We start from the raw sequence: 15,475 nt of genomic DNA on the forward strand, positions 1-15,475 counted from the left end.
AAACCACCTTTTAAGCATGTGAAAGAATATTGTATAGCTAATAATAAATATATAAATACCTGTTCTCAATCTCCCCTAAAGACAGGGCAAGACAGAATGAGATTTAGTTTCTAAGTTAAGGTTATCTTCCTAACTATGAGAGGTTTAAGATGCTAAAATACATTATCTCTCCCCAAACAACTTGATGACAAGAACAGATTCCACTTCCTAGGCCATGAACTAATGCTTAACATGTATTATCATATTCAAAACTTTAACAACACTATGAGTAGGTACAAATTCCAAGGACTTAGATGAAAGAGGGGGTTAGGTGAGACCACCTCCTAAAGCTTCTTTCCAGGAGAGCTCTTACCCGCTTGGCCACAGAGATCTCTTGTTGTTCTTCCCACTTCTTCTGTTCTGCTCTCACACGTGCCTGATACTCTGCAAGGTCAGGCAGTTCTTCCAGCCATCGATGACGAGCATTCTGCACAGCTATTTCTACCTGTAGTACATTGTAAAAGAAAAACAGTAAAAAAAGGGACTTTCAAAAAGACCCTATTTTCAAATAGCAACTATGATTTCATGTATATTTTACATTGTATTTCACTACAATGACCTCAAGTACCCTACCTTATCCGAACAGTACATTTAAATCCTTCTGTTCTAAATTTTCCATAGTGTCCCATACAAATACCACAATAGGAAGTGGGAATCTGTAAATGTCTGACTACCAACACTAATTTAGAAGGCTTTATATGAAATACTGATCGCCATTTCCTACAACTCCTGTTTACTCTGGGAAAAAAGAGGACTGCCAGAGGGCTACTGTCCAATCACTACACCTACCACCTCCTCACTCTTCATGCCCTACGTGCACACACACACATAAGTGCACCAACAGTGTAGAGCCTTACACCTGGCAAATTTTCCTACTGTCAAGAATGAGTTTATACTAAAGAATGAGGGTGATAGCTCAATTCAGACAAAAATGTAAGACTTAATGGATTAAGAGGGTGATCTGGTTGTAAATCTGTCACCAGTTATCAGAATATTGTTTATTAAATAGATTTTCCTTATTCCTTTATTTTAAAATGCACATAGACACACACATATGTATACATACATACATACACACAAAAGCACAGCTGATTTAAGAAGCTGTATTTCTCACTGAAGTGCTAAATATTATATCTACGTGTAAACTCCAGGGAGTTAAAAATATGGGGAAAAGATAATGCTCCTATAGAAATTTATATTACTTAAAAAGTTATTATGAAACAATTCCTTTCTATATTATGCTATTTTTTCCTCACATGATTAATAACTTCATAAATACCAAAGCAATACACTTAAACTCCTCTTTTTGTCTATGGAAAATTCACTTAACTCTGTTCAAAGATTACAGTAAACATTTCAGGAAACTATTTATTTAACTGATTGAAAATATCCTTGGTACCATTACATATATTTGCCTTTAGGGTGCCCTGTAAAATCGTGTGGAACGATGGAACAAATAAGCAGAATGTTAAGTATTTATCAAATCTGAGTATATTTGAAAAAAATCTTACTTCAGGTATCATCTTGCTTAAGAGTTTATAATGAGTAATACATCTAAAATAATAAATATATAATAGATGTATAAAGGTCCAGGAAACTCTTGAGGGCTAGAAACTATGCCAGGTAGTCTGTGTGAGGTCAAAATTATTTCCAAAATAATATTAAGATACTATTTGCCTTTTTTACTCCCGTTCTCGCATGTGTAAACAGCCCAGTTTTCCAAAGGCTATGTGATGATGTCATTGCTCTGACAGACAAAGGAATGTAGCTTGGAAATTCTTGTTTTCAAAAAATTTCTCAGATTTATTTTCCAATACAGTAGATATAACCCACACAAACAAAAGCTCTTTAGAGTTCTCGATTTTTAAAAGAGTAAAAAGAGTCCTCCTGAGACCAAAAATTTTGAAAATCACTGTAATAGATAAGGTAGATATAACAGATAACTCATCTTTATTCTGTTAACACAGGCTATACTTTTCTCAGTATGTCATTTCTTTGAAATCAAGTAACTTGCCTCAGTTAAAAGCTAGTTTTGTGAGTGCTTCAAAGGAAAGGCAATGGCACCACTTTTGGGTAGCTAATGGGAATTATAGACAAAGTTCCATTGAGGGCACGCTTACAGATTCAACTCTGCATCGAGTCTCAATGCAAATATTGTGAAATACCTTATTTGCTTAGGTTTACTTATCTATAACTAACTTAGTGGAATATTTTCTACAGAATTAGATATGAAAGATTCATCATTAAATTGTGCTTCATCCAGATGCAAAACACCATTTAACTTTAACCTCAGGCATCTTAATGCTCAGATTGACTCCAGAGGAGCAAACATTTTGTAAACTGAAAGAATATACAGAAAAACCGAAGGGTGACAGTTTTGTGACAGAAATATACTGAAGAAAATTTTAGGAATAACATGACAGGTTTACTGTCCTAGAAATGCACAAAATTTTAAAAGTATAAAGTTATGTACAAGTTCAACGGTGGCATTTTACAGGTTTTCATGAAGAGACAGGCATTTCCAGTAATTTTACCAGAATAAATCTGCCTATTACCTGTTTTGCAACTTTTTCACAATATTTGAGTTCCAATTCAGTTTCAAGTTTCTTCAAAGTCCCCTTGATAGCTGTTTCCTTCTCCTGTTCTAAATTTTGCTGGATCTTTTGCTTCTGCTCTTCTATCATGGCTGCCATCTCTTTCTTGGAAATAACATCAATGGTGGTTACTTGGTCAGTTTGGCTGCCACAATCTGAGGTCGTCTTTTTCATTGCCTTTATAGTTTGATCCAGCTTAGATTGCCACTCCTTTTCAAGCTGTTGAATGAGTTTTTGTTTGATCTGTTTTCAGAAGAAAAGTCGTATGAGAAGAAAAATATTCGAATAAGTAAAAACTAGAATTAATAGCTAGCCAAGAAAGCAACCACAGCTGTGTCTGAAAACCTTCTAGACATTGTTGTAGTAATAAAAGAGGCTTGGAAATTTAAGTCAATGAAAATACATTCTCAAGTAAAACCTGAGAGTCACTCTTTGACCTTAACTAGATGACAAAAATTACATGAAAGATTCAAATTTATTGTGTAAGATCAGACTACCTTGCTCTCAATATGCAACTTTCTGGAAGCTTTCATATTGCCAGTACAAAGATGGCATGATAAAAAGAAAAAAAACACTGTTGCTACTAATGTGTTTTGCCATCAGCACCACACTTTCACAAAGCAGGTACTAAGTAAATCTAATGAATGAACCCAAAACTGAACAATCTAAAAAATTGTTTACTCACTTGAACATATTAGAATCTTATTTGTTATATTGTGAAATTTTACTAAGTAGACTGCATTCAAGGGGAAGACATTATTGGAAGAAGGTCTTAATGATTTTTCCACTTTAACAGTGTAGTAGGGTGGATCTAAACACAATCAGTCTTAGGCAAACCTGTGAAATAGCAAAATCTGCTTTTTCCTTTTCCTGTTCCCCATCTCGATATCCAGGGTTCTCAAACTGCTCCCCTGGCTACCAGACTAATAGCAATTCTGTAGACAGAAGAATGTAGTTTAAATAAGCTTGAGAATTTTCTTTCCTCCCCAAATAAATTTTTAAGATCACAATTTGGTCCTTAACTTTCTAGGGCCCTGTTAGTATTTCCTAATCTCATTTGCTACATAGGAAATAGAGGTAATAATACATTCTGTGCTTCTGAGCAGGTCTATTACTTCTTTCTTTTAATCTATGATATGGATTATTTGTTAATTATAGATGTTGGTCTAGAGTTACCAGAAGCATTTCACAATATGAAGTTAGATCATAGTTTCATTCTGAGGAACCAAAGAAGTCCCCATAAAGTCTGTTATATCCTGAATTGGGTTGAAGAGTCATGAGGGGCTAAACTTTTAACAATAAAACTGGTGTGGTTAGCTGTTAATAGCTCAATTCTGAAAGATAAAATGGGTGCCTGGCAATTAAAAATTATATGTCTGTTCAGGAAGAATTGTCTTCTGCAACTACTACTACATTTTTTAAACACGGTGATCAGAAAGAAATTTCAATCCACACCTCTTTCTCTTCCTTATCCCAGTGAGCTTTGGCTAACATTTCATTTTCAACTTGCTGTTTAATACTAGTTTCCTGTTCTTTTAGCCACTTGTTCTTTTCCATCACAAGAGTATCTTGGTACTTTTCTTCAAGTTCCACCCGCAGTTTGCTTACATATTCTTCTCTTTCTTCCAATAGCTGTCTCTTTAAACAAAATTCAAGTAAACATCTCTGTACAACACTAATAGTCTCCAAGTTAAAAATATTTAAATTTGTTGTACATAACTTGGATAGCTAAAAAAAAAAAAAAAAAAATTCCTCTAACTTCTAAGAAGCACCTACTTAGCTTGTATCATAATTTATAAATAAAGCTTAACAATGCGTATAAGAATGGCATTATGAATGGGAATGTTGAACATCTTGGCCTTGTCTGCGAAGTCATAGTCTCTTCTGGTTACTACCCAATCTGAAGGGTTCTGTGTTATATGACTTTTTTTCTCCTTCTCTGAATGAGCCAGGTTAACATGTGAGGAAAGTTCCGTGTGCTAATAAAAGCTTTTAAACGTGGAATTGAGCTCCTACTTAACCCACAGCCTGACTCAACAAGTGTTTCAGAAAACAGCACATGCGAAACATGAAAATACACCCTTGGGCTGTTGGTGCCACCTGTCTCATAAATTCTGTATCCATATTAAGTCCCCTACCTAGAGCTCAACCACAGGGAAATAGCTTACATCCTGCAGAGAAGGGCTACCCCAAACATTCCCTAGCTTGCTGTAGAGTTTAATAAGATTCTTCCATTGTGTGTGTGAAACATTCCCTAAAAAAGCAAATTGGTATATCTTTGCCTACCTCTGGAGGATGTGAAAAGATTAGATAAAGCCTTCTAAGTATACAGGTGTTTCAGTTCTGACTGGTTTATGAAGGCTTATAAAAATCTATAATTAAAAAAACTAAAGAATTCCCAGAGAAGGAAGAAATTAAACTTCTAATGCTTTAAGTACATTGGCCCTTTAAGTGGGCACGTGGGGTGGGTGAAACTACTAAGGGACAGCACAAGGGAGTGTTCTAGGGGGATAAAACTGTTCTGTATCATGATGAATCTATAAATGTGCTAAAAATGTATAGACTATATACCCAAAGCAGGGGCGGTGGGGGGGGGGGGGCAGTTAATTTTATGGAACAAGAATTTTAAATTTTTAAGGAAAAAGAATTTTACCTCTAAGGTTGATTTTTTTTTTTTAAGGGGCCAAATAGCAGTTTTAACTTTCCTTCTTGTACTTGTACATACTCACAAGTCAAAATATTAGTCAGCAGCAGCTATTAATTGCAACTGACCTATTATACATGAGATCAAATTTTATAGTCAAATTGATTCTTTTAAAAGTATCAGAAAATATTCCTGAAAAGAATGACCTCTTTCAGAAAATTGCTCTTATGTTCCTGCCAATTTATATATTTAAAAAAAAAAGGAACCACACTAGAGATCTCCCAATTTTAATTTTTAAAACCTTGCTGAAAGCTAAGTCATCAATTTCAAAGTAATTTAAGACCCTTTCTAACCTTTGTACGGTCAGCACTAACTAAAACAGTTTCCTTTAGAAGTTCTGTTTCCACCAGATGATATGTATGCATGGCATGTTTTCTCATCATATTAATCTATTCAAAAATAATCAAAATATTAAATGAACTGAATTCTTCCCCTGCTCTTTACTATTCTTTTTAAGTCTGCGGTAGCAATAGCTTGCTTTAATATAACTTATTCAAAACCCTCTGTATAGAACATTTATTCAAGCCTTGCAAAATATTTTCTAATCTTGAGGCAGGTGGCTTTCAAATTGTGGTCTGCCATCTGGTCCGAAGAGTAAGGGACAGTCAGACCTGTGTGAGGTTGGGTGAGGCTCCAAGCCAGGACAGAGAAGAAAAGAGGAGCAGTGACTATTTACATGTGATTTTATTCCTGGACACTCACCAAAGGCAACTTGGAAGAATCAGGAAGAGTTGGAGAATCTACTTTATGTAGCCCCTCCAGCTTCCCTGAAGGAAGTTATACGAACACTCTGACCTTTCTCGCCACGTCCTCCGTACCATCACCTTCCCTGTTATGAGACCCATGCTCAAACTCCTGCCCTTCTCTACAGAAGAGTACAGTGACACTTAGGTACTGAGAGAGAATGAGCCAGAGGAACAGGTCTCTGAAGGCGTACTCGGGGCAGTGCTCACAGGCTATGCAGGGTCTGCTGAGCAGTCAGCCATGAAAAATGAGGATCCGTGGGGTTCAGACTTAAAGTGAGTCTGATCCACTCTTTTCTGCCTTCTAGAATAAATCTAGAAGAAAAAAAATTTCATTTTCTCCTATTTATATGGCATTTATAATCATTTCAATATTTATTTTCTGAGCATGCTGCCTTAGGGTGATACAGCCAAAAGTGAAGAGATTGTATGAGTATCTTCCCCATTCACTTCCCCAGAACAAGTGGGTCAGTTTCAATGACAATATTGAGGCCTGAGAAGTCAAATGAGGTAGATACAACATAACTCATACTGTACCTTCTCCTGAGCCTGTTGCTCCTTTTCAATGGTCTTCCTGAGAGTCGATTCTAGATTATCCTTTTCTCTGCACACTTCAAGGTAACATTCCTGCACAGCAGCCATCTCCTTATTCGTCTTATCTAACTCAGACCTTGAACACACAAAACCAGCAACTAAATGACCACCAAAAATGACAAGGGCTGCACAACAAACAATTTTCCTCTAAATTATGGAATAGAAGAATGCAGTCTCTATAGCTCAAAGGGCAGCTAAACTCTTTTATTCTCACCTAAGTTGCAAATGAGTCCTCTCATAAACCTCAAAGAGCTGCTGCTTCTCCAAAGCATGCTTTGCTAATAGGCTTTCACGTATTTGGGCTTTCATTGCTTCGTGGTGCTGCTGGTAAGTCCTCTCACACCTAGAAACAGACAGCAGAACCTAAGGCCATGCCCAGCATTAGTACAAACACCAAAATGAATTCATTGCCTTCCTTCCTTCCCACCCCTTTGCTCTAATGCCAATTATTATAACTGAGGTCAGATTGCTTTCCCCCAACCAAAAGTGGTAATAATTTACAACCAATGATCTTATGAGAATCTTCAAAATTTTCTTTCTTCAAATGCTTTTAGAGAAAAAGTAGACACTTGGAAGTGAGAATGCTGGTGTGTTTCAGAGAGAGTAGTCTATTGTGAAGACTTTTGTTTATAAAAAATTAACTGAAATACTTGAGGGTATGGTTCCAAAATTCTAAGTCATCTTTATTAAACACAAATACTAGCAGTACCCAACTCACAAGTAAGTTATGTTCCAAAAGTCTGTTTCCAAGTTTATGATTTCATATTTGGAAGACATATTCCCTCCCACAGATTGCTTCTTTATAAAGAATAGTTTCCCAGATTAGCCTTGGAAAAGACACTAAGCTATAATATTTCAGTGAACTACAGTTTTGATGATGCTATAGAACCCAACCTACTACATAACATTGTGTCTATGGAAAACGTGTTCCAAATTCTAATCTGAGAAGCCAGAGACTCATCTCTGCTAATCTAAGATCTCTACAGGGATCTATATAGACCATACCTCTCCACAGCTTCTTGTTTATCACGGTCAAAATCCTGTACCATTTGTCTCATTTGATTACATAAGCCTTGATTTGTATTTCTCAGTTCTTCTTCGGTTTCTTTAAGTTCCTAGATAACAAAAGAATAAAGTATTTAGATGAAATAAACATCATATTCATTGATTAGTCTTATCTTACTTTTTAACATCCTCTGTGCTTGATCTCTGCCCTATAACATTTGATATAATATCATTTTCCTGATTCTCCAAAAGAATAAGTCTCTCCATGTTTTGATAAGAGCAAAGATTCATTTCTTTGACTAGTAGCTTTCTGACAGGAGTAAGAGTTTAAATTCTGTATTTATTTTGAAAAATATAAAATGAAAATATTTAACCAGAGAGGTATTGGCTAACTGGAGCCTTAAAATAAGTTTTAGTATTCAATAATCTTCAGGAATCATCTAAATAAGCAAGGTTTCAGTTTTTGGTCAAGGGCTGGCTGAGGAAAGAACACCTCTATTAGTTATGCTACTATATAGAAAGGAAACTGGAATTACACTATCTACCTTCTGATGAAGCCACTACACATCACTAGTAAAGGAAAATAAATAGAACTCATAATCACTCACTAATATATATATATATGTATATATATATATCTCTGTCTACTAACATCTGTATTTTTAAAAAGTCTATTATATACTTTGTATTTAACAAGGCCATGAAAATTCTCATAAAATATAGAAAATATTTTTAATCACCTGATTATGTTGTTGTAAAACTTGAATTTCATTTTTAAGTTGCAGAATATCATCTCTGACAATCGTATCAGAAGTAGAAGAGTCAGGCCATAATTCATTATTTGTTTTTTCTGAGGTATCTGTTTTAGTCTGAATGTTAAAGGGAAGTCAAAAGTTTTTCAGGTTTTTGAAACATTCTAAGTATTCATTTTGAAATAATTCCATTATTTCCATATATCTTTCACTAATCTTCCCCCAGTATAACCACAGTACAATTCTAAAAACCAGTAAATTAAAATGGATGCAAGACTATCAACTAATCTTCAGACCTTAATACAAATGTCTCCAATTTTCCTCTAATGACCTTTGCTCGGATCCAAGATCAAATCCACAATTCCACATGGCATTTAGTTGTGATGTCTCATTAGTCTCCTCCAATCTAGGACAGTTCTTCAGTCTTTGTCTTTCAAACCCATGACATTTTCTAAGAGTACTATCTATATTCACTAGCTATTTTGTAGGATGTCCCTCAATTGGGTTTTTTTTGATGTTATTATTCCTTTATTAAATTCAGTTTATGCATCTTCAGCATGAATCCCAAGAAGTGATGTGTGCTCTTTGCAGAAGACACATGATGTCAATATGTCTCATCACTAGTGAAGGTCAACTGATGAAGGTAGTGTCTGCCAGGCATCTCCATCGTAAACATACTATTTTTTTAACTTACAATTTTTTTTTTTTTTTTTGAGACAGAGTCTTGCTTTGTTGCCCAGGCTAGAATGAATGCCGTGGCGTCAGCCTAGCTCACAGCAACCTCAAACTCCTGGGCTCAAGCAATCCTCCTGCCTCAGCCTCCCGAGTAGCTGGGACTACAGGCATGGGCCACTATGCCCAGCTAATTTTTTTTATATAGATTTTTAGTTGGCCATATAATTTCTTTCTATTTTTAGTAGAGACGGGGTCTCGCTGTTGCTCAGGCTGGTCTCGAACTCCTGACCTCGAGCAATCCACCCGCCTCGGCCTCCCAGAGTGCTAGGATTACAGGCATGAGCCACCGCGCCCGGCCTTAACTTACAATTAATGATAAGTATCTTGTGAGCAGGTTCTTTGAGACAATGCAAACATTCTATTTTTTCATCATACGTTCACCCACTAAGATTAGCATGTATTCTAAATATGTATTAGTATTTATTTATACCAGCCTTAACTCATGGATATACATTTTATTCAATAAGTATAATTTTTAAGACTCATGATAGACTCACATTTGATGGGAAAAGGCTACCTAACAATTGCTTTCACTTGCATCTCTGATGTTGACACCAAAGTGGAACTTCTTACATATTTACCTTCATGGTTCATTTGTTTTTTTCACCTTCCCAGATTTGTCTATTTATATAACTTGGCACATTTTCCTTTTACCATCTGAGTGTTTTCCTTATCTATTTTTGTAAGTTCTGTATTCATTGACAAAGAGAAACAAAGATTTTTTAAATATATCTACTCAACTTGTTTGTTTATGTATATACCTGGACTTTGAGCTCTCTTCTACAATGTTTAAAAAAGTATCCCGTATCAAGGTTCATTCTACTCATTGGTGGAAGAAAAGATACGTGTATCTCATTCCCATGTAGGGTGACAGAACACCAAGGCTTTGGATCAGTCTTCTAATTTGGTGTAGAGCAGTAGAGTCTTCACTTCCTTCACAGGGAGACACCTCCAGCTGTTGACTTTTCCCTGTTCACTTGCCATCTTTTTTCAGAAATCATTTCTACTATCTCAGTAAGAAGAGAGAAGAGCTAAGAATATCTGCTCTGTTAGCTTCTCTCTGGATGGGGGAGTACTAATGAGACTTTTAAGGATTTTACTGACTCAATAGAATGGCTTTCATTCTCTTATACTTGGCCTCCATTTTTTAAGGTTTATGCCATTCATTTGTGCTTCTTTCCTGGCAGGTGAGTTTCCTGTCATGACTGGGTTTTATACTCAGTTTTGACATATGATCACAGTGCAGGCACACAGGGACTGGGTACTTGTCAGCACAGTACCTTTATGCAGATCTTTAAAAAGGACCACTGGGAATGTCACAACAAAATTTCTTTCTAAATGTGGACTACTAGATACATCATCTTCAAGAAACAAGAAACTTAATACACCAACTCTCAGACTATCTTCCTAATTTCTATGTCTAAAAGGATTCTAGCTAGAAACTTTCTGAGCTGGCTGTTGATCACTGCCTATCAAGTGCCTTTAGAATCATAGTGTAGCCTTAATCACAACTTGCGATAAGATAATGATCTTTATTACGTATCAGACACAAAAAGGCCTCTCTGTTTTATTTACTATGTTCACAAAAAATTCAGTGTAGATGTGAGCCTTGACTGCTAGTAAGCTAGTCTGATTTTCCTGAGGCTTTCACCACATTCCACCTTAATGGCCCAGTTGGTCAATTGGAGTAAATGGCATAATATTTGGTTCACTGCTGATCACTGCCAATCAGTGCTATATAGGGGAAGTCTACTAATTTTCATCACACTATCCTGGAAATGTCATAAAGCAGCATATTTTGGTTTTCTACAGAAACAATTTTATAACTATAAGGTTCCTGAACAAGAATTCAGCTTTAAATAAACCACTGCTATAAACAGTCATATGACATGAAAGAAAAAAAAAACTGTAACTCTATAATTATTTTAAATTGTTCTATATAAGATATAAATGAACATAAAATATACTACAAAATATTAATATGTATAAAACAATAAATAAATCAGTATATTCAAAATGTTCATAAAAGAAACATGCCAAATCCACTATGCAGTAAACATTTTTGCTGGCCTTCTTAATACTTGGAAAATATACTTAGAAATGCTTAGGGGAGAATTTTGATGATCCAGATCGCTTTAAAAAGATATCCAGGGATGTTTAAACTAATGTGTTCTTTCTCTTAATAGATTTCCCTGTAGCAAGCAGAGAAGTTCAATACCATTTCATTAACCTGAGGATTTAATGACAGCTGTGATCATTCTTTGTTAAAATAGATACTGAGACAGCTACATCTTTCTGGCCTCACTAAAGATTTCAGAAAGGTTGAGCTTGTATAATACAAACTTCTATTCACAGGCCCTCCTCTCTAGTATACCAGATGATCTGCTACATCCTTTTGTATATGCACTTCTGCTCAGTGCTGAAATGCTCTTTCCCCACTTCTCTCCTGCATTAGTCCTTCAGGACAAAGATCAAATGTTCCCTCCTTAAAGACTTCACGAAGGCCACCTTACCCTCACCCTCACCCTCAAGCCTAGTCAGCCATTCCTTCTCATAGTACTCACAAAGCTATAGATGCCCATTTCCTTATAGATCTGTACTGCTGAATATGGTGCCTGTTAACCACTTATGGTCACTGAGCACTTGAAATGTGGCTAGTCCAAACTTAAATGTGTGTAAGTATAAAATACATGCCAGATTTCAAGAACTCTGTGCGCACAAAAATGTAACCCATTTCATTAATGATTTTTATACTGATTACATATTGAGTTGATAATATTTTGTATATATTGGGCTAAATATTAAAATCAAATACATTATTTAAGTTAATTTCACCTATTATTTTTACTTTAACAGGACTGGTAGAAAATATCAAATTAATATGTGGCTCCACTACATTTCTATTGGATAACACTGTTGTTCTGGATGATAAGTTCCTTTAAGAAAAGGCCATTGTTCCTTTCATCATTGAATCCCACAAGGCCTTGCACAGAGTGGCTTTTAAAAAACTAAAAAAGCTTCCCTGAATGATTTGCTCTTTCTCTACATACCTCCCAACCATGCTTTCTAACTTTACAGGCTAAATAGAAAGCCCCATCATAAAAGATTGGGAAATAAGAGGCAAAGGCAAAGTTTGAAGGTGCTTATGGGCTAATTAGATAACTACAGACTTGAGTATAAAAAAAAAAACCAAACCACTTGTTGGTTAAGTTACTACTTCTTCTCTCTTCCCCATCTAGGAAGCAGATCAATATATATATTAATGCAACAAAGATTTACTGAGCAAATATGCAGAGAATTATCAAGACAATATTCCCAGGAAATTCCTACACAGTAAGTTGAAGCACAACAGATATATGCAGGAAGAACTGAAGTGACACTTTGAGAAAAATCAGAGTTTTGATAAACACTGAAAAATCGCTATGACAAAAGAGTAGCTTGACAAAAAGAGTATTCAAAGATGAAGGCCTGGCACAGTGGCTCATGCCTGTAATCCTAGTACTCTGGGAGGCAGAGGCAGGAGGATTGCTTGAGCTCAGAGTTTGAGACCAGGCTGAGCAAGAGTAAGACCCCATCTATACTAAAAATAGAAATTAGCCAGGTGTGGTGGTGCACTCCTGTAGTCCCAGCTACTTGGGAGACTGAGGTAGGAGGATGGCTTTAGCCCAGCAGTTTGAGGTTGTAGTGAGCTACAAAGATGCCACTGCACTCTACCCAGGGGGACAGAGCAAGACACTTGTCTCAAAAAAAAAAAAAGATGAGATACCTCCCTTTGATCTATTGATCAAACAGATCATAGAGGCAAAGGGAAAGGCTAAAAAAACAATACAAGGCATGGCCACCATCAACTGCCACACATGAGAAAGTGTATCTGTATAGGAAATGCCATTAATAACTTCAATATAGAACAAAGAAAACACTAAGATACCTGAGCTAAGGTTCAAACTCAAAATCAGGATCTTATTCTCCTACATCTTAGGCTATTCTCACTGAAATGCTTAAACTAATAACTCTAATCTCCTAATACAAATTGAGGCATAAGCTTTCATCCCCATCCTTTCCAAGAAATGTACGGCAACAATTAAAACAAACTTGATTTAAAGATGTTAAATGTGCTGGGGTGGGGGGTGGTTCTTTTTCATTTGTTGTTAACATTAAAATCAGTGTTTTACTTATCAAACATAGTTACTCAGAAGAGGAAACCAGGCTGGGCAGAATTTTAACAGTAAAAACACACTATTATTACTGAAAAATAAATTAGCCACAAATAAAATTCCATAATACTCCAATACAGGCTCAGTGGCTCACGCCTGTAATCCTAGCCCTCTGGGAGGCCGAGGCAGGTGGATCACTTGAGGTCAGGAGTTCGAGACCAGCCTGAGCGGGACCCCGTCTCTACTAAAAATAAAAATAAAAATTATCTGGACAACTAAAAAATATATATAGAAAAAATTAGCCGGGCATGGTGGCGCATGCCTGTAGTCCCAGCCACTCGGGACGCTGAGGCAGTAGGATCGCTTAAGCCCAGGAGTTTGAGGTTGCTGTGAGCTAGGCTGACGCCACAGCACTCACTCTAGCCCAGGCAACAAAGTGAGACTCTGTCTCAAACAAACAAACAAACAAAATTCCATAATAATTAGCACAGAACATCTTACATACTTTGCTTTAATAAAACTGCTTTAATGAACACAACTCCTAGTTTAAAGGATCAAGAGATAAAACAGCACCAAAATAGGAAATAAAAAATTGTTTCCATTCAGGAGGAAAAGGAGTATATACTCCTTTTACCCTTTCCCTTCCCTTTTCTTAGTTATTACGTCTTTTACGCATTATTCTCTACTGGGAGTGTAGATGGGTGAGGATGAAATGTGGAAGGTAAAAAAGGTAGCAGTTAAAGGAGGGCAGCCCTAAAGATCTCTGCAATAACATGATCTTGAGGAACTAACCTGGACCTATTTATTAGTCATGTGTTTTAGTCTCAGTTTGTCTAAGATTGATTCTGTAACCTCAAAAGGGTCACAAACTCCTCCAGCTTCATCTTCCTCACCTATAAAGTCAGAAGACTAAGTGAAGGACATAGAGGTGGACTTCAATGATTGACATAATCTGATTCTATCTATGTAATTAATCTCCTTATAGAGAAGGACTTTTATTATAAAAACATGGGCCAGGGAAATCTCATAGACAAAATGCTAAAGCTTTTCAATATGGAGGACTTATTTTAACCAAATTTTAAAGCACTGTTGGTACAAGCCAATCTTGAAGAAGTGCAGTTACCTTGTTATATAGAATACTTCCCTGTATTTGTGGTAAAGGAATTTTACCTAATTGGTATCTTATTTACTAGCTGCAATGTAGTACTCTTTCTTGCAAGGGTAACCCAAAAATATACAGATGCACTTCAACTTACGATGGGGTTATATACTGATAAACCCAGTATAAGTTGAAAATATCAAAAGTGGAGAATGCATTTAATACATCTAACCTATCAAACATCATAACTTAGCCTAGCCTACCTTAAACATGCTTAGAACACTTAAACATTAGTCTACAGTTGGGCAAAATGATCTAACACAAAGCCTATTTTATAATAAAGTCCTAAATATCTCATGGAATTTATTGAATACTGTACTGAAAGTGAAAAACAGAATGGTTGTATGAGTACTCAAAGTACAGTTTCTACTGAACGTGTGACAATTTCACACCACTGTAAAGTCAAAACATCCTAAGTCAGAGACTGTCAGTATCCCTTTAAATGGCATTTCCTTGTTTAAACTCTACTTCTAAAAATGTCAAATGAACCCCTGGAAGCCAAAGGCTTATTAAATATAAAAATGTACAAATTTTCTTTATTAAGTCTTTTTAAAATGGCTTTTTAACTCTAGAGGCTCTACAAACCTCAGCCTCAATGTTTTCATCCTTCTTCATTTGTTGGAGATCTTCAATTTTCTTACGACAGTCTTTGAGATCACTTTGTAACTGAGACACCAGATGACGCTTCATTGAGTTGCTAGCCAGCAAACGCTGCACTTCTGCTTTCAACTTCAGAATAAACTCATCATTTGAAAGCTCTTGATTTGGGTCTTCTTGCTGAACAATGCTAATGGAGAAATTGTGATCATTAAGATTAAATCAAGAAACAAATCAAGTATGGTTATTCTTTAAAAGTACTAGCTGCAGTGTAGCTATATTTTGTCACCTATACAATTATATACTAGTATTTCAAAACAATTTTAAACTTTGTCATATACAAGGATATCATCTTTGCCATGTCCCCATGTACAGCAATAAGTTTATTCAAAGGAAGAT

At 35.9% G+C, this 15,475-nt stretch overlaps 1 protein-coding gene across 9 annotated transcripts in view; it reads right to left on the minus strand.

Annotated features, from left to right (window-relative positions):
- The window catches only part of CEP152 (centrosomal protein 152), a 73,539-nt gene that overhangs the window by 20,751 nt on the left and 37,313 nt on the right, over window positions 1-15,475 (minus strand). For 5 of the 9 annotated variants that reach the window (XM_045528617.1, XM_045528626.1, XM_045528642.1 and 2 more), the window contains 8 exons: window positions 15,065-15,266; window positions 8,420-8,548; window positions 7,680-7,789; window positions 6,889-7,017; window positions 6,618-6,750; window positions 4,089-4,271; window positions 2,595-2,876; window positions 353-484 (listed from right to left, as the gene is read on the minus strand). In XM_045528617.1, the coding sequence (XP_045384573.1) occupies window positions 353-484; window positions 2,595-2,876; window positions 4,089-4,271; window positions 6,618-6,750; window positions 6,889-7,017; window positions 7,680-7,789; window positions 8,420-8,548; window positions 15,065-15,266 (1,300 nt within the window). The remainder of the gene's footprint in view (window positions 1-352; window positions 485-2,594; window positions 2,877-4,088; window positions 4,272-6,617; window positions 6,751-6,888; window positions 7,018-7,679; window positions 7,790-8,419; window positions 8,549-15,064; window positions 15,267-15,475) is intronic. The other 4 variants (XM_045528678.1, XM_045528669.1, XM_045528659.1 and 1 more) reach the window with 1 other exon arrangement.

The sequence above is a fragment of the Lemur catta genome, chromosome 1, assembly GCF_020740605.2.
Source record: "Lemur catta isolate mLemCat1 chromosome 1, mLemCat1.pri, whole genome shotgun sequence".
NCBI lineage: Eukaryota > Metazoa > Chordata > Mammalia > Primates > Lemuridae > Lemur > Lemur catta.